Source organism: Thunnus albacares, chromosome 1 (assembly GCF_914725855.1).
Source record: "Thunnus albacares chromosome 1, fThuAlb1.1, whole genome shotgun sequence".
Lineage (NCBI taxonomy): Eukaryota > Metazoa > Chordata > Actinopteri > Scombriformes > Scombridae > Thunnus > Thunnus albacares.
In genome coordinates this window covers 16,523,804-16,550,981 of record NC_058106.1, presented here as the reverse complement: position 1 = coordinate 16,550,981, position 27,178 = coordinate 16,523,804, and the positions used below count along the sequence as shown (strand labels likewise).

The window sequence follows — 27,178 nt, the reverse complement described above, 5'->3', positions numbered from 1 at the left end:
ACTTTATTGTCCGTTCACACGAAAATCTGTCTTGCAGCATATGCCCCAACAATCATCCTATTAACATAATACAACATAAAAGAACATCTGCACGATCAGCCTCCAGCAGTCATATATCAGCAACATCTGAGAAAACACTAGCCATCAACTTATTTTATGCGCATTTTGAAGTATTGCATTAGAAAAGGTTGATGTAAAAGACAAAATCCGAAAAAACCGTTGAAAGAACAGTTTTTATGCTCGCTTGACGTGGTCTTTGACTTTTTCGAAAAAGAGTTAATGCGCTAAATGGGATATATATAAATACATAATGTTTTAGGCAAAAGTTTTAGGCACCCTAGATGTTTAGATACTTATCCATTATGCAACACCATCAAGGAGGTGTCTGATTGGTCCCAAATTTATTCATGACATGACAATGACCCCAAGCATACAGCTAGAGTCATTAAGAACTGTTTTCAGCAACAAGAGGAATGATGAGTCCTGCAACAGATGGTATGGTTTGGCCCCCACAGAGCCCTGAGTCCACGCCTTTACTTGAAGAGTTTACCAACTTTTATGTAAACAGTGTCACGGCTCTTGTCAATCAGATGTAATTGTCTTTTTTAATAATTATTGTAAGAGAAATTAGGGCAGATGAGTAGATGAGTGTGGAGCGATGAGGAGACTAACACTCCTCAAATTACTACTTGAAACAAACAGAATTATCACATTCCCATCACGTTTTCTACGTTACTATTCACTGTTTGAGGTTTGACTGGAGCTGTTTATGTTGTTTCGTAGTGCGCAACAACATAAACAATCTCCAGTCAAGCTGGAGAATTAGCGCCACCTGCTGCTTTTCTCGATGAACCAACTGATATTCGCACAGTGGATGGAAACGTGCATCAATTCGCTTTTTCTTTTGTCGATTATTTGAAAATTCAGTTTAAATTTGCGATACATTTAGATGAAAACCCAGCTACTGAGTCCTTCACCTGTCCCTGGTCATGCACACACACACACACACACACACACACACACACAATATCACAGTCTTGTGTGAGGACCATGTGCGTAGTCACATTCACAGTCCCTGTCTGTGTGGTGGTTGCACAGTGCTGTATCACTATTTGTTGAGCATTGCTGTTATGTCAGGGCTACTATTAAGAGTGGACCATATTTACAATTTCATTGACCAGCGCTTTTATCCAAAGTCTGAGTATTAATACAACACACGTAAAGATCTAGTCAGGAGAGAACAACGCGAGTAAAGAGCCTCATCATTGACTGTATGGACCTTCAAATCGGAGCCACTCCCTATTCAAGGACTTGCATGTCCAAACCATGGTCCAAACAGCTGTTAAATCACGTTTTCAAGCACAAGGAGCTATGACAAACGAGTTTGTTTCGTTTTGTTTTGTTTTGCCATTTTCAAATGCTATTGTTCCATTAAAAGTTTAGGTTACCAGTGGAAGCTCACGTTTATGTGCACAAGCAATACAAGAGTTTTGCCACATTATGTGACTCGCAAGACTCCTTCGATTTTTATGATTATGTAAAAATGGTTGATACAAAACACTTTTTTAAATTAAAAAAAATTGCGCGAACTTTGTGCAGAAGTTAAAATATACATAATCTTTCAGGACTTTGGGAACTCAGTAGTGTAGCCAGAGATCGCCATAAATTTATTGAGAGAAATATTTAGATTAATCAGAAGGAAAATAAATCTGCACGTCTACCCGCACCTCTTAATACTGATGGAAGGGGTGCCAACAGAAACATTAGGGAGCGTTTTTAGTACAGTAGAATAATTCAAGGGGTTTCAACGCCCAAACCGAGGAGGGCGACAGCACACCATCGCTGCATGGAGTCTGCCAAAACCAACGGCGACGAAGAAGAAGTGCATGGAGCACTTTCCAACCGTGGAAATGGCGCTTTGCGTTGCTGAAGCCTGAAGTCAGAAGGAAGCGTTTCGGGCTTGCCAGTCATCGGAAGCGTCTGGAAGGCTGTACATGTGAACTGTACTTTACAAAGGAGCGGATTATGACAGAGAACAGAAGGAGTCGAGAGATTCGTCAAGGAAAACAAAACATTCGTGGCTCCGATAAAGCCGTCAACATCCTCGGACAGGTACGTTAACGTCGGTAGCAGCTAGCGGCACATTGCATCATGTTTTCCAGCGTAGCTTAACTGCTAGAGAGCTAACAGGGATAGCTCACTAAACTCGCGTATGCTGACTAAATCCCAAAGTAGATTTAAAATAGCTACTTTCTCGTCTCCACACAGGGACGCGAGTCTTCGCTAACATAGGACCACGACTCTACCGGGATGTTGCGAGTTGCTAACGCTAACATACAAGCTACCACACTAACGTTAGCGCTGCAGTCGGGTTATTCTGCTCCAGCCAAAGCTAAAGCTTGAACACCAGTGTGCGTTTACCCAGCTAACTAAAGCTCCGACTCAAGTAAAGACAAGACGGCAGTAACACCAGTAAAAAGCTACTCCTGGTTGTCGTCCCTAAAGTGGGTCGCGGGGAAAACTAACGGACACACTGCCTTGCTAATAATGACGCCAACAATCACCAAACGTTAGCGAAAGTTACAGACGAGCTAGCCACCCTGGCTTTGATTTTAACCAGTTATTCTCCGGATCACTAAACTAACGTGAACTTGAATCTTAAATGGTAACTAGCGCTGCAATTGATTTTATTGCAGCACAAAACAGATAACAGCAGACATAACGTATCCGCTATCTCCCTCTGCTGTGATATGCTTACAGCTAGGTTAGCTATCTATAACTTTTAATCGATGAACTTGGATTCATTTAAGCTAATCCTGCTTGACCTTGTAAGCTAACTGGGTAGTTTGCTAATCTAAGCGAGAAAAGTGTGCACGGCTCCGAATAACATTAGCATATTTGCGGTCAATCATTACTGTGTTCCGTGATGAACAGTACTGTGCATTATATTGTACCAAGAAAGCGACCAACTGGTTGTTTACATTATGTCCAGCTAGCACAACGCTAACAACTGTAGCCGGCGAAGCTAATGTATGCTAACGAATTAGCTAACATTGGCCAGTTACCTGACAGTTAAATGTATTTAACGGCTCAATCTTGTTTCGATGGTAACATATGAACGTTGTTCAAGGTTGTAAAAAGTTATGAGAGTTGCGCATTTTATGAGTTGTCACACACACACTTTGCTAATGTTTGACACACGTGAGTGTTAGGTGGAGCTAGATTTGCTGATAATCAGCTTATTTTGCTGTTTTTAAATCTTTGCCTCAACTTGTCAACAACCTGTAACATTGTCGCGACGCTTTTAAGTTCCTAGATTAGGCTCGTTTAGATGGTAATTTGTATAATTATGTGTACATGCTCCATTTCCATGTGATGACATGTGGCTGCGTAGTGACTGACTTGTTGCGCGGGAGTTCACTTGAATCTGCTGTGTTTTCCATTTTCGTCACAGAGGGCAGTATTGTGTTCAATTTGTGGACTGTGAAGCTGACAGGCACATTTCTATTCAGGTTCAGTTGGCCTTGTAAACCACCAGTGTGTGTGTATACCATACTTGCTGGAGATAATATTATCTTGTTTGAACACGTGTGCCTTGACAGGTCTAAGGGAACTTTTGAACTTCTCTCAGGAAAAAGACAGACCCATAAAAACCTCCAACCTCTTGAAGAAACTGTTGCCCTTCTAAATAGCTGAACTGCACTGTTACCAAACTGGACATCTCATATCCCACTTTTAATACCTGCACTGGTCACTTTAATATATTTCATCAAACTGTACTTAACATTGTACATTGCATTCAACTTCCACAGTTACATAATTAATGATTTATGCAAATTTAATTTTTGCACTTGTCACCAATTTCTTGGTCTGTAGCACAGTCCATATTTCCTTTGTACAGTCAGTATTTCATTTCAAGTTTTATATCCCATTTCAAAACTATTACTATTTCATTCTTTAAATAGATTTTAAATTGTAAATTTTTCATTTAATTTTAGTAATACTTTGTTTATTTCATTGTTATTATTACCTTACGCTCTTATATTTTTATTCTTCTATGTTGCGTTTGTTGGAACAAACATCAAGACGCATTCTTTGCATTCTTGCACACTTTGTTAATAAACAGATTCTGATTTGGAAAGCGTAAACTTTTACAGACTTGAGTCAACAATGATAATAACATAACAGGAGTATCATAAATAGAAATCAACAGAGGGTAATAACAGGATAAATGTATAGGGTTAAAGACATCACATACTAGAAAATCTATTTAAAGTTTTAAAACATTTTCAGATCATAATTATTTGGTGAGCTTTAGCTAAACGGGAAGGTAATCCCAAAGTCTTGGGGCCCTGATGGCATTAGCAGTGTATATGTTAACTTTTAAGCCTGGATTTGTGGAAGTTTGACTTAAGATCTGTGGCTGCACACTGTCTCATACGGTGACTTACAAATGTCCACGGTGAAGTCTGGAGCCAGACTGTAATAAACTGTAAAACTGTAAAGTAACTTGCTGTAAAACTTAAAAATGAATGTTCAATTTTTCTGGAGGAAGTGAAATGTTATTAAAACAACTGCCCACACAGAAAACCTAAGAAGTCACAACTATAAAGAAATGAGTAATGATATCTGACTTCATTATGCATGAATTGAGCTATAAAAATAAAGTTTGTTGTTGTTATTATTATTATTATTAAGCAGCATTGTTATCCTGGCCCTGTAAATGAAAAGTTATTAGCACCATTTGCACTTAGTCTGAAGTAGGAATAAAAATGGCCACTTCAGTTCTCTGACAGATGATTTGAATACTTAAATGTAAGAGCCATCGTGTCTTTCTTACACTTTATCAGAACCTATTCTCATGCTGAAAACAGATGTGTAGCAGTAATGTCATGTGTTGTTGTTGATTAGAAAGCAGCCCCAGATGTCAGCGGGTTTGCTGACAACACGTTCCCTGACAGCTGGGGGTGCAACTGTGCTTTGAAAGAAAGACCTCTTTTGTACTGTGAAACCCAGTCGAGCAGATAAAGCCTGAAGTGGATTTATTCAGTAGGAGGGGCTTCAGAAAGGCTGTTTCACAGGTTGTCATTTTACTGTGTTTTACTTATTTGCGTTTTAATTTACTCAGTAGTAATTAGGGCATAGTGACATTAACAAGACAAAATATAATATTTTTGACCACAGAACTTTAGCAATAATTTTGCAGTATTTGGTGAAGGGTAAATAAACTGTCTGCTGTTTCCAACATATGTCTTGTGTTGTTGTTCATACAGTGAACAATGCATGACCTGACTGCCCAAGTCACCAGCAGCCTGCTGCCTTTCCCAGGAGTGACTGTAGATGCTCTGGGAGAAGATGAGATCACTCTGGACTCTGTGCTTCATGGGAGGTTCACTACTGGTGAGCCTATTTTTACTGATTTCTATAACTAAGTATTTTTCTTTCCTGCATCCTTAGTTGTGAAGACAAATACAAGGTTTTAAAAAAACATTGGCATCACCTTCTTCATGAGCAAAATAAGCAAATTGAACCATTTCTAACAGGTGGGGAACATGAGTCATTGTTTTGATTCATTTTTTTTAAGTACTAGGAACACTTGAGGCATCAAAGTGATTTTAAATATATCAAAATATGACATTGTTATAAATTTGCTGACCATCAGTTTAGTTCATGTGTATTTCTAGGAATTTGCTTGGTGAATACCTTTATCAATACCATTGGAAAAACTGAACTCCCTTGGTTTGAGAAGAAACCCAGCATGTTCCTTCAATTAAAGGAACATGCTGGGTAAGATGTGTAACAAGTACTCAGTCACTGCCCACTGTACAGTACAATCTAACTGGAACAAGTACAATGTAACTTGAGCAAAGTTGGAGCAGAAGCATTAGAGCAGAGATCTTGTTGGACCAGGTTTTTACCTTTTAAACAAAGTGGAATGCAGGATTGTCTTGAATCAACTTTTTGTGAATGAATGACTAATTATGTGAGTAAAGTGCTTAATATTTTCTTATGAAGTTACCTAGACTCAGAGTAGTGATTTACTAAATCATGTTGCACAGTTAAAACTTAAGGAATGTCTTAGCTAGCAAAATCTTTAGTAATGTGTTAATTACTTTCTAGAAAATGCCAGTGTCAGCAATCAACAATGTAAACATGACAGTCACTGCAGCACGACAAGGTGTAACAAAACTTTTTAAAAAATTAGACGTTTAGGACAGCTGGCTGCAGATCCCTTGTTGAGTCATAATTGTATGATTTGTAACTCTAAAAACCTTTAATTTTCTTGTCTGTTTGTAAAGGTCGTGGTGGGCTGGCTTGGCTGGCCTGTGGCCCCCAGTTGGAGGTTGTCAATGCAGTGACAGGCGAAAGGCTGTCTGCATACTGCTTCAGCGGTGGAGGGGAACACCTACCCAATATCCTTGCTGCAAGAGACTTCAGCTGGCTCAAACGGTCAGAGCTTTGTTTCACTTTCTCTTCATTGGCCTCATTTATGTATCAGCTACTGAACAAGCTTGTGATCAGTGCAAGCAGACAACTGTCAAATATTCATGCATTTCTATATTTTGTAACATAAAAAGATGGGGAAAAAATCTAATGTTAATTCCATAATTGTTTTGTGTTACTAGGACTGGATTGCTGGTTGGCTTGGAGGAAGCAGAGGGCAGTGTGCTGTGTTTGTATGACTTGGGACTGTCGAGGGTGGTCAAAGCTGTGGTTATACCAGGCAGGGTGAGTTGGCTATACATCAGGGTCTCCAATACTCTTTACTGCTAGAGATGGTCTATTACAGCAATATAATTATTAAATAGATAAGCAATAAAAAAATAAGCAAGAATGGCTTTAGTCAGATTCTTTTTTTTCACATTACTAACATTAAGAGTTGTGTCTTTGTGTTGTAAGTGGAAAGAAACTCACAGACCTTGCAGGCAACTTGAACCAGACATAATCTCAGCAAAAGTTAATGCAAAGTTCATTTGCTTGATTAAACAAATTTATACAAAAAATAAATGAACTCTGCACATGCAAATGTTTACACACCCTGTCAGTGCATAGTAGCACCTCCTTCAGCAGGAAATGACATGAAAACATTTCTTGTAGTCAGTTTGCTTTATAATATTGCTATATGTATTGCTCCTATTGCCCCATCAAGACTTCTGAAATACTCTTTGGTTGTCTTGCAGTAGCAGATTTTTGTGTCAGTAGGTATTTGAATTGGAAATATTAGTCCTTTATAAACTGACGTGATGGCACAATATGAAATAATTCAGATTCACATCAAAAAATTTAGATTCAACTCTCTGAAAAGCAAAGCACAGATTTAGCCAAGTTTTGCATACTAAAACCTGAACATTGTCTTTCTTTCCATCCTTCCTTCCTTCAACCTTTTGTGTCATCTAGATTACAGCCATTGAGCCGTTAGTGAGTTATGGCGGAGCAAGTACCTCTACCCAGCACCTTCACCAGAGTCTGCGCTGGTTCTTTGGCATTGCTGCCGTCGTAACTGATCTCGGTCATGTTCTGCTAGTGGACCTCTGTCTTGACGACCTGTCATGCAGCCAAAGCGAGCTGGAGGCTTCAGGTGAGGAGCTTTCATATGGAGAGATTAGGTGTACTTATGTCTGCATGTTTGTTCTCTTTGATTATCTTCTGTCCCTTGTAAAACTGCTCTTTTTAACCCTCTCTGCAAGGGCATAAACGGTCAATTTCTCTTATGCTGTTCACCATACATTGGCCTTTGAGGGGAAAAAAGTGGTTATAAACGGACACCAGTTCAATTAAAATTCTCTGTGCGCTGCTTATCCTTAGTTTTCAGACATTTTGATGTCCATGGAAAGCTGAGACTCATCTACAAATAGTTTTTTCCTCTATCTTACACAGCTACATCATAACTACTAGACTTGTTAACTGGATGCTGGCACCCACTTTGCCTCCTTTCACAAAGGGATTAATCTTGTCTCACATGGTGTTTGTGATCATAGCAACAATGTTTGTAACGCTCTTAGTTGTTTCTTTTTGAAATCCTTACATCCCATCTTTTTCATGCTTAGAGGTGGTGATGAAGCCCTACAGAGATCCCAAGGCTCAATGAAATGTGAATCAGGGAAAACAAATTTGTGTTTCATTTTTTTTCTCTCTTTCCTGTCTCTCGTTCCCTAAATCTGAGCAAAGTCATTGGGCAATGTGCTCATCTTAATCTCTGTTTGCCTTCTGGCTCTTGTTTCTCTTTTTAAACTCATCTCTGTTTTTTTTTTTTATTTACTCTCTGTTCTCAGACCTACAGGTAGTGACCAAATCTCCAGCAGAGATCCCCAGGCTTAGAGAAGTCAGTAACAGACAGGGCAGACATCTTTGCCTCCAGCTAAATGGGCCCAGTGGAGTTGGAGCCACAGCTCTGCAGTATATCTCCAGGACCAACCAGCTGACTGTGGGATTTTCTGATGGATATTTGCAGCTGTGGAACATGAAGTCTCTAAAAAAAGAGTGAGTCTTTGTGTTTCCTCTGCCTTCTATATTTTGTGAAAGTTGGGGAGATGTACAAGAAAGATGTGTAGGTGTCAATCCTGAATAGCCTTTATAAGGCCTCAATGCGCTGTTACTGTGTGGTACATAGCTTTACCAAAATAGAAATTACTTCTGACAAAACAATTATACATTTCATTTTACTGTATTGTTCACTGTAGTGTGGTGCAAGTATGGACTTATTTTCAAGAGCCATATGTAGCAGTTGCAACAGCCTGTGCTTCTTTTCAGTTCCTGCAGCTATGAAATAATGTAATCTCATCACTGAGTGAATAGCATTGATAGGTACATTCAAATCTTATTTTAATCACATTGTGTGTATGAACTTTTGTTTGATTGTTCATGTGTAGATACCACTCCCAGTTAGATGGTGGCAGGGTGCCTGTGCATGCCTTCACCTTTCAGGAGCCAGAAAATGACCCTAGGAACTGTTGCTACCTCTGGGCTGTCCAGTCTTCTCAGGACCTGTAAGTCTTGCATGTAATTAAATTTTACCCTGTTTTTTTTGTTCAATATAAGCATAAGATTCAGCAAATTTAAGTTATTTGGATCTGCTAGCACTCCATCCAGGCAAATGTTTTTTGTTTTTTTTTTTCTTTTCTAAGTTGTTATATTTCTCCTACCTCCTCTCACTCCCACACAGTGAAGGCGATATGGTCAGCCTCCGCCTGCTTCAGCTGGCCTTCAGTGAACGAAAGTGTCTAGCTTCTGGGAAGATCCTCTATGAGGTCTGTAGTGCATACAAGATTTCAACAACATGTTCTTTCTATTTACTTAAATTAGTGAATCCTTTTCAGTGCTAGCCAAACAAATCTACTGTGAATTTACCTTTCTCCTTCTTTGTCTTTCTGTCACTCAGGGTCTGGAGTACTGTGAGGAACGTTACAGTCAGGAGTTAAGTGGTACAGCTTTTCCTCTCAGGGCGCAGACCACCAACACCCGCTTGCTCAGTTGCCAGACCATCGAGAAGTTCCGACCCCATCCTGACAGGGATGACAGCATGAATGAAGGTTAGTTTGCTTCTTCTGAGACTGCTTGTGGAAAATAGGAGTATGTAGGGAACTAATTTGTGAAGCTTCTTTGAAAATCAAACTTTTATCCTTAGTGCTTTGACATTACCAGTGTTATCGTGCTAAAGAAGTAGAATCATAACAGGTCTATACCATTGTGTGTTCCCATTAAAATGGTTTCTTTTGCTTTCGTGTCACTTTTATGTATCTACTTGTCTTCTGTTTGCTAATCACATACCCCTTTTCTCATTTTCAGTTGCGTCTCCAGACACCAGTGTGTCTATCTTCAGCTGGCAAGTCAAGGCTTATGGTCAAGGAACCCCGTCCACCTTTGTTGGAGTTTTTGACATCAACCGTTGGTACCACGCACAAATGCCAGACTCATTAAGGTACAGTGGAAACTGATTTTGAAACTACTTAACGTAAGCAGCTTCTTGGGTTCCTGATTCCAATACATTTTAAAATAAATTCCCAACTTTGTGACTCTATGTAAATTTATTTTCAAAAGTTTTTGGTGACTGATCACACTGATCTTAAGTTAAGAATAATATGCATTAATGGGAACAGGAAATGGATTTAAAATGGTTTGATTTTTAAAAATCTTATGTAAGCCCATTAAAAATGAAATCACTCTTCCCTCTCCATAACTGATAGACAGACTGACGATATGTTCAGACCTTCCAACCTTTATGCATTTTGCATAGCAAGTACGCATTTTGACATCAAAGTACGCTGGTACAATTTGTCATCCTACACTACACAAAAAGCTGGTGACGCCTGTGAGTTCAATTTTGCACGTGCAGTACTCAAGTCTAACAGCAAGAGACAGCAGCGTCTAGCCTGCCGAAAAGCAAAAGAAGAAGAAGAGTTCGACCAATCATAGTGCTGGATTCATTCCCCCTGCCTTCACCCAAATATCAAGCGGGGATGATCATGATTGACAAATGTGTAATGTCATTTCAAGAGACTGCAAATCGACGGCAACACAACATCGATTTTATCCCTCTCGTTCCCCCTCCTCACTCCGGCTGGCTGGTTCCTCAAGTGAGGACCGTTCTTTTAACTCCTTTGCAAAGGTAAACGGGACTGGGGTGGATGTGGAAAGTTGAAATAGTGAATTGAGTCAAGTTAACGCAGACCTTCCAACTTTTGGAAAATACTTAATGTTAATAATGTCCGCCTAACATTAAATAATTTGCAATCTAGCTTGCTTGTTCACCAGGCATTTAAGTTTGCAAAGTAACATTAAGTTATATTGTCTGTGTGTCACAGATTGTTAAATGTGACTTGTCATAATACTGTATTCTGTAACCGTAATGAGAGGAGCAAATCATGGCACAATGGAAAAAAAAGTGCGCTTATGTGCTGCAGAAATACCATTACTTAAAAAGTTACTGGGAGGTGTGTGTGTGTGTGTGTGTGTGTGTGTGTGTGTGTGTGTGTGTGTGTGTGTGTGTGTGTGTGTGTGTGTGTGTGTGTGTGTGTGTGTGTGTGTGTGTGTGTGTGTGTGTGTGTGTGTGTGTGTAAAAGGCAGAAGGCAGTGTTTGTCTGTGTGTGTTTGTGTGTGTTGGCACTGTAGTCTATAACTTTGCCTACTCTAGGAAAATTTCAAGGAAAAGAAACACCCCACATTGCAACTTAAGTACAATATGTAAGGAGAGATGTGATTACTACAGTTTCAACAGCCATGTTCATATTCAGCCTGTGTTGTTATTAGGTTATTAAGTAATAGCTACTTATAATGAAAACAAATGTATTAACCAGCTCTAAAACATTTATTTAATCATAACCACAAAATAGTCTGTTTAGGCTGGTATGGGTTTTACAGCTGCATTGTCGTCATCTTTTTTTAAATTAACTGAAAATCATATTTTCAAAAATAAAATTGGCTTAAAATTTGATTATTGTGGAGGTGTAAACAATAGAAACTACATAAATGCAGCAGTATTGGTAGGTTAGTGAAGTTGTGTTCCTTAGTAAGCTGTGTCTAGGCAGGTCAAAGACAAATGGACAAACAGGCATAAATGACCAACTAACAGTATTGGCATCTGCATCCCTCACTTTTTTGTCTGTTTGACTGCTGCATGTATGCAAATGATGTGCTGCTATGCGTATGCATGCAAATTATGTACAATAATTCATTGTGCAAACAGCACAATTAATTATTCAACAGATGCATCTAGGTCGCCGAAGTGGTACTCAAAACATTTATCCAGGGTTTTCAGGTCTGTGTATTTCAAAAGGAAAAGAGATTTTTATTATTAAATTACAATTCAAATTAAACTAACATCCAAAAACAACAATGGCACCAAACAGGAACAATATGGCACCCAGTGTTAGTGTTGTTTGATCCTTATTGCAATGCAAGTAATTAAGTGCTCATTGTATCCTGTTATTGTAATGATTGCCTGATTTACTGTGACACCGCATTTGCACTTGTGTGTTTTTGTCAGAACGGGGGAGTCTCTGCACAATTGTCCCTACCTGGCAGTTTGGTCTCTGGACCCAGTGGTGCAGATGGTGTCTCCTCACGTCCTGCTGGATGTGGTGGTGCATGACCGCAGCCTGAGCAGGGGCATGCCCTTAACCTGCCCCCCACCAGAACAATACTTTAACTCTACCACGTACAACTTTGGTAGGTGTTAACACTGGATGTAATTATGTTGTGTGATGATAAAAATGTAATTTTAAATAATTTCTCAGATCTAAGCTTGTTTGTTCTCTGGTCTGCCTTTTTGTATTTCACAGTAATGTGCTTGTACAGTCATGCTGTGGTTTGTAGTTGAAATATGTATTGAGCTGAAATATAAGTTTTATAGAATTTTTTTTGTTCCTTTCATGTCACAGATGCTACCTGCTTGCTCAACTCTGGAATTGTGCACTTAACCTGCTCTGGGTATCAGAAAGAGGCAAGTTTCTTGATATATTTTTCTGACATACAAACTTGTGTCTTGTGTGTTTGAATGAGCGTAAGATACGGTATTTATCCCTGATGCTACACAGTATTTACAAGTTAGGTTGGATTTCAATATTTCAAGTTGATTTGAATGAAAAGTATGCTGCTTTTAATTGTAATTCATTGTCATTAAAACCAGACCCTGAGCTTTTTGAAGAAAGCTGCTCCTTGTTCCAGTGACATCATCTCCACTAGCTACTCACGCTGCCTCATGTCCGGCCTACTCTCATCTCGCCTGGCTGACACCCAGGCCTCCAGCCTCTCTCAGGTAGGTATACACACACACACACACAAACTTGGCCAACATCTTGGTCTGCAGAATTACCTGCCTCAATACACCTGCAAAGTAGCACACTCATCTCAATGTTTTGATTGGTAATTTGTGCATCCATCTTGTTGTTGGCCTTCAGGAGGAGCAGCTGGATGCCATCTTATCCACAGCTGTAGAGACCAGCTCCTTGGGACTGATTACTGGCTGTATCAAGCAGTGGACCGCAGAGGGTGAGAAGTCATTAGCGGAATAACTGTCAAATGGTTTCTCACACTCATAGAACCCATGCCAGCCACTAGACATATCAGCATCGGCTTTAAAATCCTGCAGTCAACTCTAATGCTTTAACTCTGTCCCTCCTCAACAGAACAACCAGGCTCTGCACTGAACCTACGCTACATCCTAGACTGGGCTTGGAACAAAGTAGTCCAGACCAAGGAGGAACTGGATGGCATCTGTATGTTTTTTGTTTTTTTGTTTTTTAAATCAAAAAACACTCTGAATTGTATAGAAGATTGTGTTGAACAAAACACCCATTTGTAAGGAATACGTAACCTTTCAGGCTGATGACAATTTATGTCAGTATTTGCTAACCTTGGCAAGGATATAAAATACTCTCCATGTCCCTTTTGACAATTGCTTAATTTATTTATGACAATAAATTATATATATTTCTCCTGTGAAACACCTAATTTCTATGCTAATGTTTGCAAGTTTTTTTCAGTGTATAAATTTATGTTGTGTCTCTGTTTGGGTCTCTGCATATGTTTGTTCTTTAGGTGCACCACTGTTTGACAGCTCATCCAACTTCACAGACCCTCAGACCATGCAGCTGCTACAGCACAGCCAGAGACTGCTGGGTAACCTCAGTACTATCTTCCATTGTCTGCTCAGTGAAGCTCAGGAGCTCACCCAAAAAGGTACAGTACTTATATAGATACCATCACATATATGTGATGTATATAAGTGTTTTTCCTGTTGTGAAACATAAACTGTTTTAATTAATGTTGTGATGTTGCTTTGAGTGGTAATGAGCTGTCATATAAGTAACTAACAGCTCAGCAGCGATTGTGTTGTTGTTTTGAGCCGTCTGTAGTTATTGATAAGCTCTGGTTTTATTTTTTGTTGTGTAGGCCTGTTGGGTCTGATGAACAAGAACATGGTGTCCAGTCTAATTTCCAAGTATGCAGAAGTCGTCCTCTGGTTCTGTCGCACAGGCCTGCTGCCTGAGGGATCAGGTAAACTATTAGTGGCACAAACATGATCTGTGTCTGAGTTGGTTTGAGTTTATTCTTTGAGTTAGTATAATTCTTATAAGGATGGGTTAACAATTTTTCAAGTCTGTCTTAAAACAACAGTCAGTACAAAAAGGAGTTTGTTGTTTTAATATGGACTTGAAAAATTGTGAACCTATCCTTTTAACTGTACAATTTATCGAGGGGTGATCTTTATTTGTTTCCTCTGTCTCTGTGGGTTGTAACTACCTCTCCACCAGACGATGACGCTCTCCAGATCTCCAGGCCTTTCTACACCCACTCAGTCATCAGCAGCTATTACACTATACGCCGAGAGGAGCTCACCAGACTGGCTAAGTGAGTTGTTTTTGCTATATACATTGTAATTGGCTGCAGCTAAGTAAACCTTTCCACAAATAGAGTGACACTTCTAATCAAAAGTGGAGTCTATAAAATGCCCATCTCAGTTTCCCACTTGTCTCACTTTTCCCTTGGTGATGATGGTCTCACATTTGCTCTTAATGAGGGATTTTTTTTTTCTTGTATTATACTTTTGGGGGTTTGTATATGTAACATTATAACCAGTAAAGGACTCCAAAAAGTTATTAGTCTTTTATGTAACCCATCTTGAACTTCATGGACATACTTTACAGGTAAAATTGGAGGATGATCTAATGCCTGTACTCTGCTGTTGTCTTCTCAGGGGCAAGTGGTGTGCAGACTGCCTGATGATTGACGGTTTGGTTGGTCAGTGTGGCGAACGCTTGACCAACCTGTGGAAAAGGGATGAAGGTGGGACAGGGCAATACCCACCACCTACATTGCATGTAAGCATTAAACCTGTTTGTTTTTCAGTTTAATTGATTTTGTACCATCCAGTGTAATTCAGATTGAGTATGCATCTGGTGTTACGACTCAGTGAAGTACTTGATATTGATAATATGTCTTTGACCCACAGGCCTTGCTGGATATTTATCTACTAGACAACATCGATGAAGCTGCCAAACATGCAATCGTATCCTTCAACTAAAATTACTATCAGCCAATTATTGTCTTACCCAAGTCTGCCTTGGTCAGCTACAGTATGTTTTATGCTATTTTTAAGATCACAGTGTTTTGTTAAATATTTAAGGTATTTATGTATGCTTTGATTCTATTTATGCTTAAGACATACAGTACTTTTGTGCAGTTTTAGACTAATTGTAACATGTTAAAATGTATTAAAATATGTATCTATGTGTTCAATGTTAAAGGTAAATCATTTAACAATCTAGTATTCAACAGTCATGGTTGTAAATGTTCTTATCACAATAGAAAATCCTAAACTGTCCCCAATTTAGACCAAGTTGAAATTACTGCATGTATGAGCCTTGACCTGTTGCCTCCAGGTGATTTACCTGCTGCTGGATGTCATGTACTCCTTCCCTAATAAGGAGGGAGCATCAGTGGAGTCTTTCCCCACAGCATTTGCCATCCCTATCGGACTGGTCAAACTAGTGCAAGGCCTCTGGCTGCTGGACCATCGTGACCACCAGGTTCCCGCATTTATTTACACATTTGACAGACTCGATTTTTTTTATTTCCCTCTGAGATGTAAATTTTTACACAGAGAGGTTGTTCAAGTGAAGTAGCTTCACAGTGTAAACATTAACGATCTTAACTCCCTTTTGTCTTGATCAGAGTTCCTTCGAGCGGCTTCTGCATCCTGCCGCCTCCCAGTGTCATTTTGAGTGGCAGCATGAGCGTGTCTTGCAAGCACTGATGTGCCAGGGCCAACACTCGGTGGCACTACGATACTTCCACGTAACAAAGCCCCCAATATCCTCCACCTCCCAGGCCAAACTCTGTCTCTCTGTATTGCTACACAACAGGTAAGAGCAAAGGGAGAAGACTGCACTACTTTTTCTGTGTATGAACACTAGGAGTTAATTTAAATACAATTGTAGGCTCAGTCAAACTTAACAGCTATTTTGATGTTATGCAACAAAGGATTTTTGTTTTAGGAAAAAAACCTGATGGTGATCTTGTGCCTCTTTCACAAGTCTCAGCTTACCTTCGATAATCAGCTAGTGTGCCCCTCTTCCAGGTGTCTCATAGAGGCGTGGTCCTTACTTCGGCAACACTCTAATCATCTCAACATGGGTGAGCTGCTGGGCTTCTTGTATGAGAGCTGCCAGGAGCTGGGTCTCATCAAGGAGCTACTCAAACTGCCCCTCGGCCTCACTGAACAGGTAGGTGAGGGATGAATGAATACATGTTAGATTGGTAGACAGTGATTAATGTTCAATTACTCTATTTTTATTTAATCTTTTATTTCTGTGTCTTGCTTTATGATTTGCTTTCAGCTGTGTTTAAGAGCAAGCATACAGAGAATTTGGAGCTCTAAGAGTACCCAGCAGTTCTTTCCTGTGTTTGATGATTATATATACTTATAATTGTTAGAAGTTGTCTCTCTTATTGTGCAACACTTTAAACTATACAAGAAAAACATCTTAAACACAGGACCCATGAAAGGTCCATGCCTGGTTTGGGGAACAAGCTGCCAAGTGCCTCCCAACTCGTTCCAGACTTCTGATGTGTAGGGAAATGTTAGGATAAAGCCTTCATCATGATGCGTAGGTCAGTGTGTGAAACTCTTGATCCTTGGGTGTGTTTCAGGAATGTTTGGAGAAGTTTCTTCAGGGTACAGGGGGTCTCCAGAACAGAGAACTACTGATGGTTCATTACCTTCAGCAGGCCAATTATATACCTGCCCTCCAACTCAACCACACCCTCAAGATGAACCTAGTGGTATGTTTGACACACACACACACACACACACACACACACACACAAGATGAAAAAGAAAAATGAAATCCCATGTCTGCTCCATTGAGTGAAAGCATTGTTTTGCTATACATGCTGCGACAGATTTTTGTTTCTTGCTTCTTCATTCTTAGAATGAACGAGACCCAAAGCTTAAAGAAAGAAGCAACACCAGGAACTCTATACTGGATCAATATGGCAAAGTTTTGCCCAGAGTACAGAGGAAACTGGCAATGGAGAGGGGCAAACCCTACCAGCATCCCCATACCATCCACAAAGAAGGTAAGGAGGGCTTAAATAAGGTGGAAGGGAGGAAAAGCTGGATGGCTGAATGAATGATTTAAGGAAATTTTTAGCCTTGGATTCTTGGATACTAACTTTCTACGGTGCCTGTTTTTAAAGTTGGTAGTAGAAAAAGGCTGTTTTATGTGAAACACAGTTTTATTTTAGTTTTGATTTAATCTAGATAACAGTTTAAAAGCATCATATTTTGTAAATGTAACACATTTCCACACTGTGTTCCAGTGTCTCGGCCACAGCCACTGTCCACCATCACCAAGCGATCTGCCAGTGAGAAGGTGATGTCCAGGGCTGGCTTCTTCAACAATGTTCTGACCAAGATTGAAGAGGTGTGGTTAGGAAAAGCCACACCACAGTCCTCCCCTGCCAGGAGGTGAGCATTAAATACCAAACTTGCATCTCAAAGGGATTTATTTTTATTATTTAGATTTATTTTATTCTTTTTAAACCTTTTTCATTTTCTGCTAGTCCCAGGGCAGCTGAAGTTCTGAGCCCCAGTCCCAAGCCTTCCTCCCAGGCCCTTCCTGATCCGTTCTTGGGAACTCCAATCACCATGTCCTCCAAACGAAAGTCAAGGTACTTGCATAAGGGCTATAATACCCCAAGTGAAGCGCATTGTACATGTTTGTTATTTTAATTTATTTACTTTGTTTTAAAGATATGTTTTGGGGCATTTTTGCCTTTTAATCAACAGCTGATAGTGGAGAAGTAGACAGGAAACAAGGTGGAGAGAGAGGGGTATGACAAACAACAAAGGTTGATCTAGGGGTGTTGCTGTTACGTGGCATGCACTGTAACCAGAAATTTGATCTTGAATATGTAAAACAAACCAAAGTCTTTTTAGAAGTGTGTAATAAAGGATAAATAAAATATTTTCATGGTTGCTTTGCACTGTTTCTTCCTCTCCAATGTGACCCAGGCTGATGGACTCAGTGGTTCTTCCCTCCTGTCCGACCCCTCAGTCTCTTCTCAGCCCTCCCAGACCTCCCAGCTCTTGGGTTTCTCCAAAAAGCATCAGCAAGGCCCCTGAACTCAGTCTGCTGCAAACACCCCAGGTTGTCAAGGTGAGTAGACAAATGTGGAATTATTTAGTTTAGAAGTAATCAAAAAAGTTATGCATAATATTTTGCTGACAAATCTCAGAAGATTTACATTGGTTATATCTAGTTTATTTTCTTGAAAGATGAGCTTGTATTCTTTTAGCATTTTGGTATGTTCTTACCTATACTTTTCATGTGTGTGTCCTCTCAGCGAGCTCGTGCCTTGGCTGCTTCTGGACCTGTGTTTTCAGCCTACAACCCCCCGTCTATCCTGCGCAGCAGCCTGAGGCCCACACCTGTCGGCACCCCTTCTGCATCTCCAGGGCGCTCTATAACCCCTCCACTCCGCAGCAAAGAGAGCAGGATCACCTTTATTGAAGAGGAAGTGTCTCCTGAACCAGAAAAGGGCATCCGCTGGACCAATGGGGTAAGACAGAGCACTGTAGGTCGTCCACAACTCATGGGGTTAGTGGTTCTATCCGTGGCTCCTCCTGTTCATATGTTGGGCAAGACACTGAACCCCAAATGATATACGGCTTCAGATATCTAAATAGTGCAGAGTTGTCTGTATTATTAAACTTACCTCTTTCTCATCAGTTTTCTTCCTCTTTGTTTAGAAAGATTTTCTTTTTATTATTAAATGTGTCTTTGAAACTCACCCGGAACAATTTCCCTCCGTAGATGGCAGCAGACAGTGAAATTAGCTTGCTGACCAGAGGCTCCACGCTGTCTAAGGCTACTCGCAAGACCTGGTCCTTACAGCCTGCTGAGGAGGAAGAAGATGGAGATGAGGAAGGGGAACAACATCATGTAAAGTTCTTGCCTCCTGAAGGTGGCATTCCCTCACCAGAGCTGAGATGCTCTGAGAGCCAGTCATCCTCCATCCATGAAGTCACTGAAGAGAATAGACCATCAGATGCCACACAGGCACGAATTAGCTTGAGCTTTGACACCAGCCAGACATCTTTCCAGTCAGCAGACGTCACTCTAGAGTACTTTGATGCACCTCTCTCAGAAGACCAGGAAGGAGAAGAGGGGCATACAGCGACAGATAAGGAAGACGAGGTAGTGATAGTGAACTTCAAATCCCCAACTGAAGAAGAAGAACCAGAGCAAACCACTGAGCAAACCCCTCTCCTGACATCAGAAGATGCACAGACGGAAGGGCAAGAGCTGAAGGAAGATGAAACATTTGAGGATGTGATGGAGGTGGGTCTGGAACAGGAGGATAAAAACGAGGAAGTTCAGTCTAAAAAGGAGGATGAACAGGATATTGGGTCAAGTGGCAAACAAGAAGATGTTGCAATTCTTGACCAAGAAGAGATATTTAGTCATCAAGAAGGTAATTCATTTGCAGAATTTGCTCTGTTGATTCTTCTATGACTTATAATTGCAGCTGAATACTGTGCAGTACTAAAACACATAAAGACACGTGCTATGCTTTGATATTTAAGTTTTCTAAAATAGAAACTGTTGAAAATGTTCATGTTTTTTGCCACACTCATCATAAACATTGCTTGACGTATCCTCATATTCCACTAGGTTTTAACGAGATCACTGAGAACACGGACTCTGTCCCTGAGGCAGAATCTCAGGCTCAACCTGATAATACTGAGGAGGTGCAGGACGTCCAGTCAGATGTCGCTGAATCCACAGAGTTGATTGAGCACCTGAAACCATCTGGATCCACTGACCCCACAAATGATCCAGCAGAAGAGCTGGAGCAATCAACAGGTCCATCCTTAAATTATGCTTTCATAGTATAAACAGTTTAAATATGTTAGCACCTTAGATAAAATGAGACTGTAGTGACTCAACATATACACAACATTATAGGGCAATGTAAACCTGTAAAGTAGATCTTCAGAAAACAAATGTATCACAGTGTAGTGAATACAAAAGGTATTTCTGGAACTCTATTAATGAATTGACATGATTGTTTTGTGTTGTTTGCCATCAGATCTGACAGACTTTGTGCAGCGACATCTGTTTGGCGATGATCTGTCGTCTCCTCTCACCCGCTCAGGAATCCACAACTCATCACAGACCCAGACATCCTTCAACAGGTATACACACTTTTCTTACCTTTATACAATATGAGAACTTGGTTGTTTTTCCTTTGGAGCTGCTTATCTGGTGGTTATTTTGTTAGTGGTAAGTGAAAACATAGCTATCACTCTGCTTTCTTCCAGTGAGACCCCAGGCGCGGATGAAGAGGAAGAGCAGGCTGCTGCCGAAGCTCCCCCAGTGTTCACCAGCCAAAAATCTACTGCCTCTGTGACCTCCTCAGAGCCAACTGGCACAGACTCCCACTGTGAGCAAGACATGCATACATTAACACTGGTGCTTTTAATGTTACATTTGCTGTTTTACTTGTAAACGTTTCCTCACACATTTGCACTTTCTGCCTCTTTTTATCTTCTAGCTGTTGTGAGTGTGAACGATAGTGAAGAACTTTCTAGCCCTGAGTCTGAGGAGGAAGATGATGATGATGAGGAGGAGGAAGAGGAGGAGGAGGAAGAGTCTGATCAAGCTGAGGAAGATGATGGTGTGGAAGAAGAGGAGGAAGAGGAGGACTCGGGTAGCGAGGTGGAGATCATTGAGGAGGTCCAGGGTAATGGGAGACTTCCACCCCTCCAACCCACTTCAGTCTTTGTACCACAAGGACACACCCACTTCTTGCCAACTCTGTCAGAGCAGGAGGCTGCTGAGTTTTCTCTGATAACACCCGAAGCAGAGATGAAGGTAACCAGTGATATCATGGTGCTGCAGTACAAATGTGTAAATACGTATGGTATATTCTGCTTTGTACAATGTACTAAGAATCCTAAATATTAATGTAGCCCGCATAGTAGAGAGTAAGATGCCTGAGCAAGTAATGAGCTACTAAATTCTTATGCATCACCACGTATCTGTAGGAACAACTTGAGTTGGAAGTGAAATCAATTCTTAACTCATATTCAGACTGTATTACCCATAAAATTGACTGAGCTATTTTGTATGATTGTGTGTGTGGAGAGGAGTAAAAAAAAAAAAAAACTTATTGTGTTTGCTCCATACCAGATGGTAGAAGAGGAAATGGAGGGTGAGGTGGTAATGGTGAGACTTGGAGCAGACGGTGGAGAGATAGAGGCAGATGAGGATGAAGGGCAAGGGTCGTCCTACATGCAGCTCAAACCCTCCACCACTCTCCTGGTACCCCTGGAACTTGTGGAGGGACAACACGACCTGGTTGATGCTGCTCAGCTCAGTCTTCCTGAGCTTCAGGAAACTGTTGTGGCAGAGGACCCGAGGTGTGAAACTCACAGCGACTTCTCTCTCATGCTGGATATGGATGAAGTTAGGGATGAAGAGGCAGACACCCTACCTATGGAGAATGATCTGCAATCCTCCAACCTTCCCATGGACTCTCCAGTAGTGGAGGCTACTGATGAACTTGCGGCCAAACCAGAGGTTATTCTTTTGGGCACAGATGACCAGGAAGCTCCCTGGTCTGAAGAAGCACCAGAAGAGGACAACAAGAAAGAAACTGACACCCTGGATGGAATTGAGCTTGATGGTCTAACAGACTCAGAACTCCAAACCGACGTACAGACTGAATACACTGAGGCAAACCAGAAGATGGAAGTTGCTGAAGAGCAGAAGGATGCTGAGTCAGTAATGTTGGCTGAAGTTCCTGAATCTGCAACTCTATCAGTCTCTGATCCAGCTCCAGTGGAAGAACTCCCAGCAATTGTGGAAGGCAAGGATAGTGAAGATTCTATGCCAATGAAAGATGCTGTTGTAGAGGAGGTGGAGGAGGAGGAGGAGAACAAACCAACACCTGCCGAGGACCAGAAAGAGCCTGAAGAGAACGGGCCTGTTGAGATTGAAGAAGTTGCCCACAGTGCAGAGACGGCGACCTCTGTTGAGGAAGAGGAGGAGCACCAGGACCACATATCCTCAACAGAAACTGAAGAGGATAACAGGGAAGAAATTAAGAAAGAGACAGAAACAAAAAGGAGAACAAGGGGAAGAAGGAGAAAAGATGAAGATGTTGAAGAAGAGAAACCCGTGCAGCAGCCAGAGGAACAACCTGTGCCAGAGACCGCCTCCTCTCAAAGGAAGAAGAAAGCTGCTCCTACTCCAACACGGAGAACCACGAGAGGGAGGAGGACAGTTACCTTTATCTCTTCCCTCCCGGAGGAAGCAGAGGTGCCAGAGGAGGATGGGAATGTAGAGGAGGCAGAAACAACCCTCTTGATCCCTACTTCGCCTAGTCGTACACCCAGAAGGGGTAAACAGAACAAAGAAACCAAAGTCCAAGCCAGCCCACCTCGAAGAAGTACCCGCAAAGCTCAGCCTGAACCTCCTAAAGACCAGGCTGAGCAGGTGGAGGCCATGGATAATGATACTACAGTTGCAAGTACCTCCATGGCCTCTTCGCCAGCCAGACGACGGGCCTCTCAGAGAGCTACTTTAAGCAGGACCAGTCAAAGGACTCGAGGTGGTAATGAAGAGGTGCCTGCAGCCACAGAGGTTGAAATCAAAGAGGAGGAGGAGGAGGAGGAACAAGTGGATGAGGTCTCAGATAAGAAGGTTTCTCGGCGAACAAGCTCTAAGACTCCCACCCCAGCCAAACGCAGGACCACTCAGGCAAGCACTCCAAGGAGGTCCAGCCGCAGAAATTTGAATAGCAGTGAGGTGACGCAAACACAATTAGAGATGGTGAAAGAGGAGAAGGAACAGGAGGAGGTCTTCGTTTCACCTGTCAAACGCAGCACCAGAAAAACTAAGATAAAGTCACCGGAGCCATCCCTGTCGGAGGAGGAAGAGAACAAGAAACAACAAGTTTCCAGCCCCGGCAGGACAACTCGTCACTCCAACCGTATCACCCTAAATGTTTATCCACAAGTAAGGATTCAAGAAAGTTATTACTTTGTTTGCAAGTTGTTGATGTTAATTAAGCTGAAAGTCAGATCATTTTCTCCGCCATAATCTGATGTTAAGCTATTTTTGTTTGACGTTGAACCATCAAGTTAATATCAAAGACATAACATTGCATTAGCTTTTACCTTGTGTATTTTCAGCTTCACCCATGATTATCATGCATTGCCATTATACATTACTTCATTTTACATGATAAACATGATCCATCCATCGTTGATCATTCATGACATTTAATACTCCCAGGTGAAACTGGTTCCTGTATCACTTCCTCAGAGTGCAAGGAAGAAGAGAGGAGAGACCATTACTGAAAACATGAAAGCAGATGAAGATGTGCTTGAGCCCAAACTTAACAGCATTGCTGGTCGCACCAACTCCCGGCGACCAACTAGAAGCAAACTCTGGGACCACCCTGAGGAAGACCTTCCCTTACTTGATTCCCCGTTAGAGGTCGATTCTGAAACCCCTGTTGCAGACGCCCTCATCAAGAGGCTCCAGGATGAAGAACAGAAGCAGGAGGGTATGTAAAAGGCCACATCGAGACCCAAAATAGAACTGCAGAGAGAGGCAGCATTAGTGCATTAGTGCGGGCGTCAGATCAAAATTGGTGTAGTTTATTTGCTTTCAGCCCATTCTTCTCAGAGTCCCTGAGTTGGATCTGTAGGGGAGGGAACTGATACTGGGAGGCTTCAAAGTCTCAGATGTTCAAATTCTGCACATTTACCTGTATGATGTAGGAATGATACAAGTACATGTAGTCAACTTTCATCATGCGTATACTACCAACTTGAAATTTTCAACCAGAGAGCAGCAGGGAAACACCTGGTGATAAATTTAAAACATTTTTAGGCCTTCGATATTACAGTACAGATCCTAAAAGCCCATGCCAGTAGAGTTTAACAGAAAACACCAGTTTAATAATCTATTGATAACACTCACGTCTGTTCTTTACGTATGAAGCCAGAGACAGCAGCTGCTTAGCTTAGCTTAGCTTAGCTTAGTTTAGCATAAAGACTAGTAACGGCAGGAGACTGCTATCCTGATCCTGTCCAAAGGTAACAAAAGCTCAGTTAAATCTGAATCTAAAAAATAAAAGAGTTTTTTTAAAAAGTGTGTGGATGTAAAAATGTAAACTCTTACACATATACAGGAGGAGTAGTCATCAGAAAGATGGTGAGATCCAGCAAGAGGAGTACAAAGTCGTCAGTGGAGCAGGTTCACTCACTGCCTCCTGTGAATGACAGCCTGGTCCCAGAACCTGAAGATGACGAGACTAGCCCAGGCGAGCATTCATTCATCTATTCCCCCTCACGAAGAAGAACAAGAGGTGAGCTTAGTATCCACTTATCCATACATCCATCCATCCATCCCTTTATCCATGATGGTTTTAACTCTGTGTTGTGTTTATGTGTCAGCTCACAGAGCAGAGTCTCCTGGCCCGAGTGAAGAGTTTTCAGCACCTGTTACTCGCAACAGAAGAAGAGCTGCTTCTGTTGCACCTGAGGTCAGTGTTTTTTAACCTGGACAATCCAATGAGTTCACTGTTCAGCCCACACAAAGCAGATAACGTCTAAAATGAAAAGTAACATGACTAATTGTAAATCTGTTTACATTTTAAACGCTTTGTTTTCCAGCTGTTCATTACTTTGCTCAGTGGATTTCTTTTGTTTTTAAACACATAAGTGAGGAAAAAAAGAAAAGTCTTTGAAAGAATTTGCTTTTTTGACATCATCTTTCTCTTTTTTTTTCCAAGGATGAATCTGCTTCAGAACAAGATAATGTGGAAGTGGAGAAAGCAGCAAGTGTTTCTAAAACCAGAAGAACCGGCAAACGAACAGCCAAGTAAGATGCTTCTTTCCAAATAAAAATACCTCTAAGACTAAGGCCAATACCAACAAATGTTCATCTTAAACAAATAATTTTATCCTGATGTTTTAAACTTGACTGCATAGTTTGTGAATGACATGGGATAAAGGCTTTAGTATTTTCAAAAATATATATTATTTTGTATAACCTTTATTTGTCTGAATGGTAATGTACACTCATGTCTGTTCTGTTTGTTTAGCTAAAAACACTCCATGCTCAGGTATTTTTTCATTTTTTTCCCCCATTATTTATTAATTTATTTTCTTTCTACACTTAATTTTTCCACCTTCAGATCCAAAGCTGTTTTGGAGTTGCCTCCGTTAGCAGAAGTGGACCTGATCTCACCTCTGCCTAGCCCAGCTGATCCGCTCCCGAGAGCACAGAAGAGGACTAAGGAAGCAGAGGCCCCGACCTCGAGCATTAACCTTCGACGAAAACGCATAATGGACACCGTTTACACCAAGCCAGTCACCCGGAGGAAGAAACTCTGAGGAGGTCGGTTGGTGGTTTAAACCAGTGAACCTCAGACAGCCACATGAAGATCTGAACCAACTCGACCGGGAGCTGTCAAATAAACGCGTATGCCCAAAATAACGATGGTTCTCGTTCCTCAAAAGCCTCACAGTGCTGCAGTTGTCTTTGTATACTGGCGTTCCTCTAGGTCAATAAAATAATAAAAATCAATGTAGGCATGAAAATATTTTTGGGGTTAAAACACACTGGTGGAAGCAGTGTGAAAGAGGACTATATATTTTTGGAGTTTACATGTCCTGCTCGTATAAACTTGACATCACTTGATACTGTATCTGTGGCCGTTTTGTGTTGGACATTTTGCAACGCTCGTAATAATCAGCTTAATTCTCTGGGCTCAGAATGGCACAAGGGAAAGCAATCGATATGGGTTTTTTTAGGAGCTCCCATTAATAAATCAGACTGAACTAAACTTGCCTCTGATAAAGAGGCTTTATTTACATTCTCTTTTATTTTAGTTTTTTTGTTGTTGTTATTTTAAGATTTTGAGGCCTGCTGTTTTTTCTATTTAAGAAGAAAAGCAACCAACCCGGTGGAGATGAAACATTTCTACTGATACATTTGTATATAGTTTTTTGCTATGTTCCAAATAAAGTTAATAAATAAATCCTAAAGAATTATGTTCATTTTGAAGTTTTAAGTGTCTCAAATGCATTTGATCATCTAATCAGATTGCCTATGCCATAGTCTTAAGATTTAAATTGATTTGGGGGATTTTCTGTGAAAGAGTCACAGATTTGTACACTATTGCCAACAGATTTGGACTGTTTTTGTATGTCATGGGAATGTTGTATATTGTAAAAGGAGGAAAAAAAAAGACTTGCACTGCAGTTTGGAGTTGTTAAACTTGTTTTGGGACATGTTAATAGGCTTGTTTAATTAAGTTTATGGCAACCACCATCTGACACAGGCTATTTTCTGATGAATGTATGTAGAATGTCTTATTTTTGATGACTGCTCTTTGATAAATATGGTAAAGCTTGAATACTTCTCTACTTCTGGTGTGGAGTAATTGTCTCAATTCAATCTTTTGCCTTTAAGTGTGTGTTTTTTTAAAGTGTGGGCTGAACGAACTGACTGAAACACAAAGTCCTTTTTCTGTCTGAGGTGTTCAGTCAACCTCTGAAAGGAGCTACAACCCTCTAATTATCCTTCATAAATATCTGAGAGCTTATCCTGTCGGTGCCTCAGATATCAGACATCTGTCCGGTCTCTTCAACGTCCAGCTTGAGAATGTTGCATCAGGTTATGGCAATGTCAGAAATCTAGCTGTTGAGGTGAGGTTTGATTTCAGGGAATGTCACTGAAATGTTCACAGAAACATAGCTGTAAACGTGTAACAGTGGTGTTTTCCCTTGACTGTAACTCTCCTGTTTCCCCACACTGATCCTTCTGTATAATTCATAGTGTTAGACGAGGTGAAAGTGAAACCAGGTTTTATCTCCACTGCTCCACTTCTCTAACAGACGACCAGGGGAGGAAAAAAGCAGATTAAAAGTACTGTATATTGATTCTTCCTATGTTAATGTCAATGACCATTACTTTTGATTAAATAACTCATCACTTGTGGTGCTACCGGTTAATTTTTTACTATTCCTTAGTGTGTAGCAGCATCACTACACATTACTTGCTTTGTTTTAGTTCAGACTCAACTTTTTAGGTCAGATTCAGTCGCATGTATCTTTCAGCAAGAAAAACTAAATGTTTTTCCATAATGT

General features: G+C 40.8%; 1 protein-coding gene across 2 annotated transcripts; it reads left to right on the top strand.

The window, feature by feature from the left end:
* Positions 1-1,848: 1,848 nt before the first annotated feature.
* ahctf1 (AT hook containing transcription factor 1) lies at positions 1,849-26,455 on the top strand. 2 transcript variants are annotated; one of them, XM_044346172.1, is made up of 40 exons: positions 1,849-2,112; positions 5,274-5,400; positions 6,300-6,450; positions 6,627-6,729; positions 7,399-7,579; positions 8,274-8,481; positions 8,871-8,987; positions 9,164-9,248; positions 9,380-9,530; positions 9,787-9,919; positions 11,984-12,165; positions 12,378-12,439; positions 12,626-12,754; positions 12,897-12,987; positions 13,125-13,214; positions 13,537-13,677; positions 13,891-13,995; positions 14,253-14,349; positions 14,696-14,819; positions 14,951-15,007; positions 15,381-15,527; positions 15,673-15,863; positions 16,079-16,223; positions 16,651-16,782; positions 16,932-17,079; positions 17,323-17,470; positions 17,566-17,673; positions 18,017-18,161; positions 18,349-18,564; positions 18,819-19,479; positions 19,680-19,871; positions 20,098-20,203; positions 20,330-20,451; positions 20,563-20,882; positions 21,201-23,030; positions 23,340-23,583; positions 24,214-24,390; positions 24,479-24,567; positions 24,817-24,905; positions 25,222-26,455. In XM_044346172.1, exons 2-40 carry the CDS (start codon positions 5,280-5,282, stop codon positions 25,418-25,420), a joined length of 7,737 nt encoding a protein of 2,578 aa, XP_044202107.1. In that variant the 5' UTR covers positions 1,849-2,112; positions 5,274-5,279; the 3' UTR covers positions 25,421-26,455. The 2 variants fall into 2 exon arrangements, with proteins under 2 accessions (XP_044202107.1, XP_044202099.1); XM_044346164.1 differs by having other exon boundaries at positions 1,851-2,112; positions 23,310-23,583.
* The last annotated feature ends 723 nt before the right edge of the window (positions 26,456-27,178 follow it).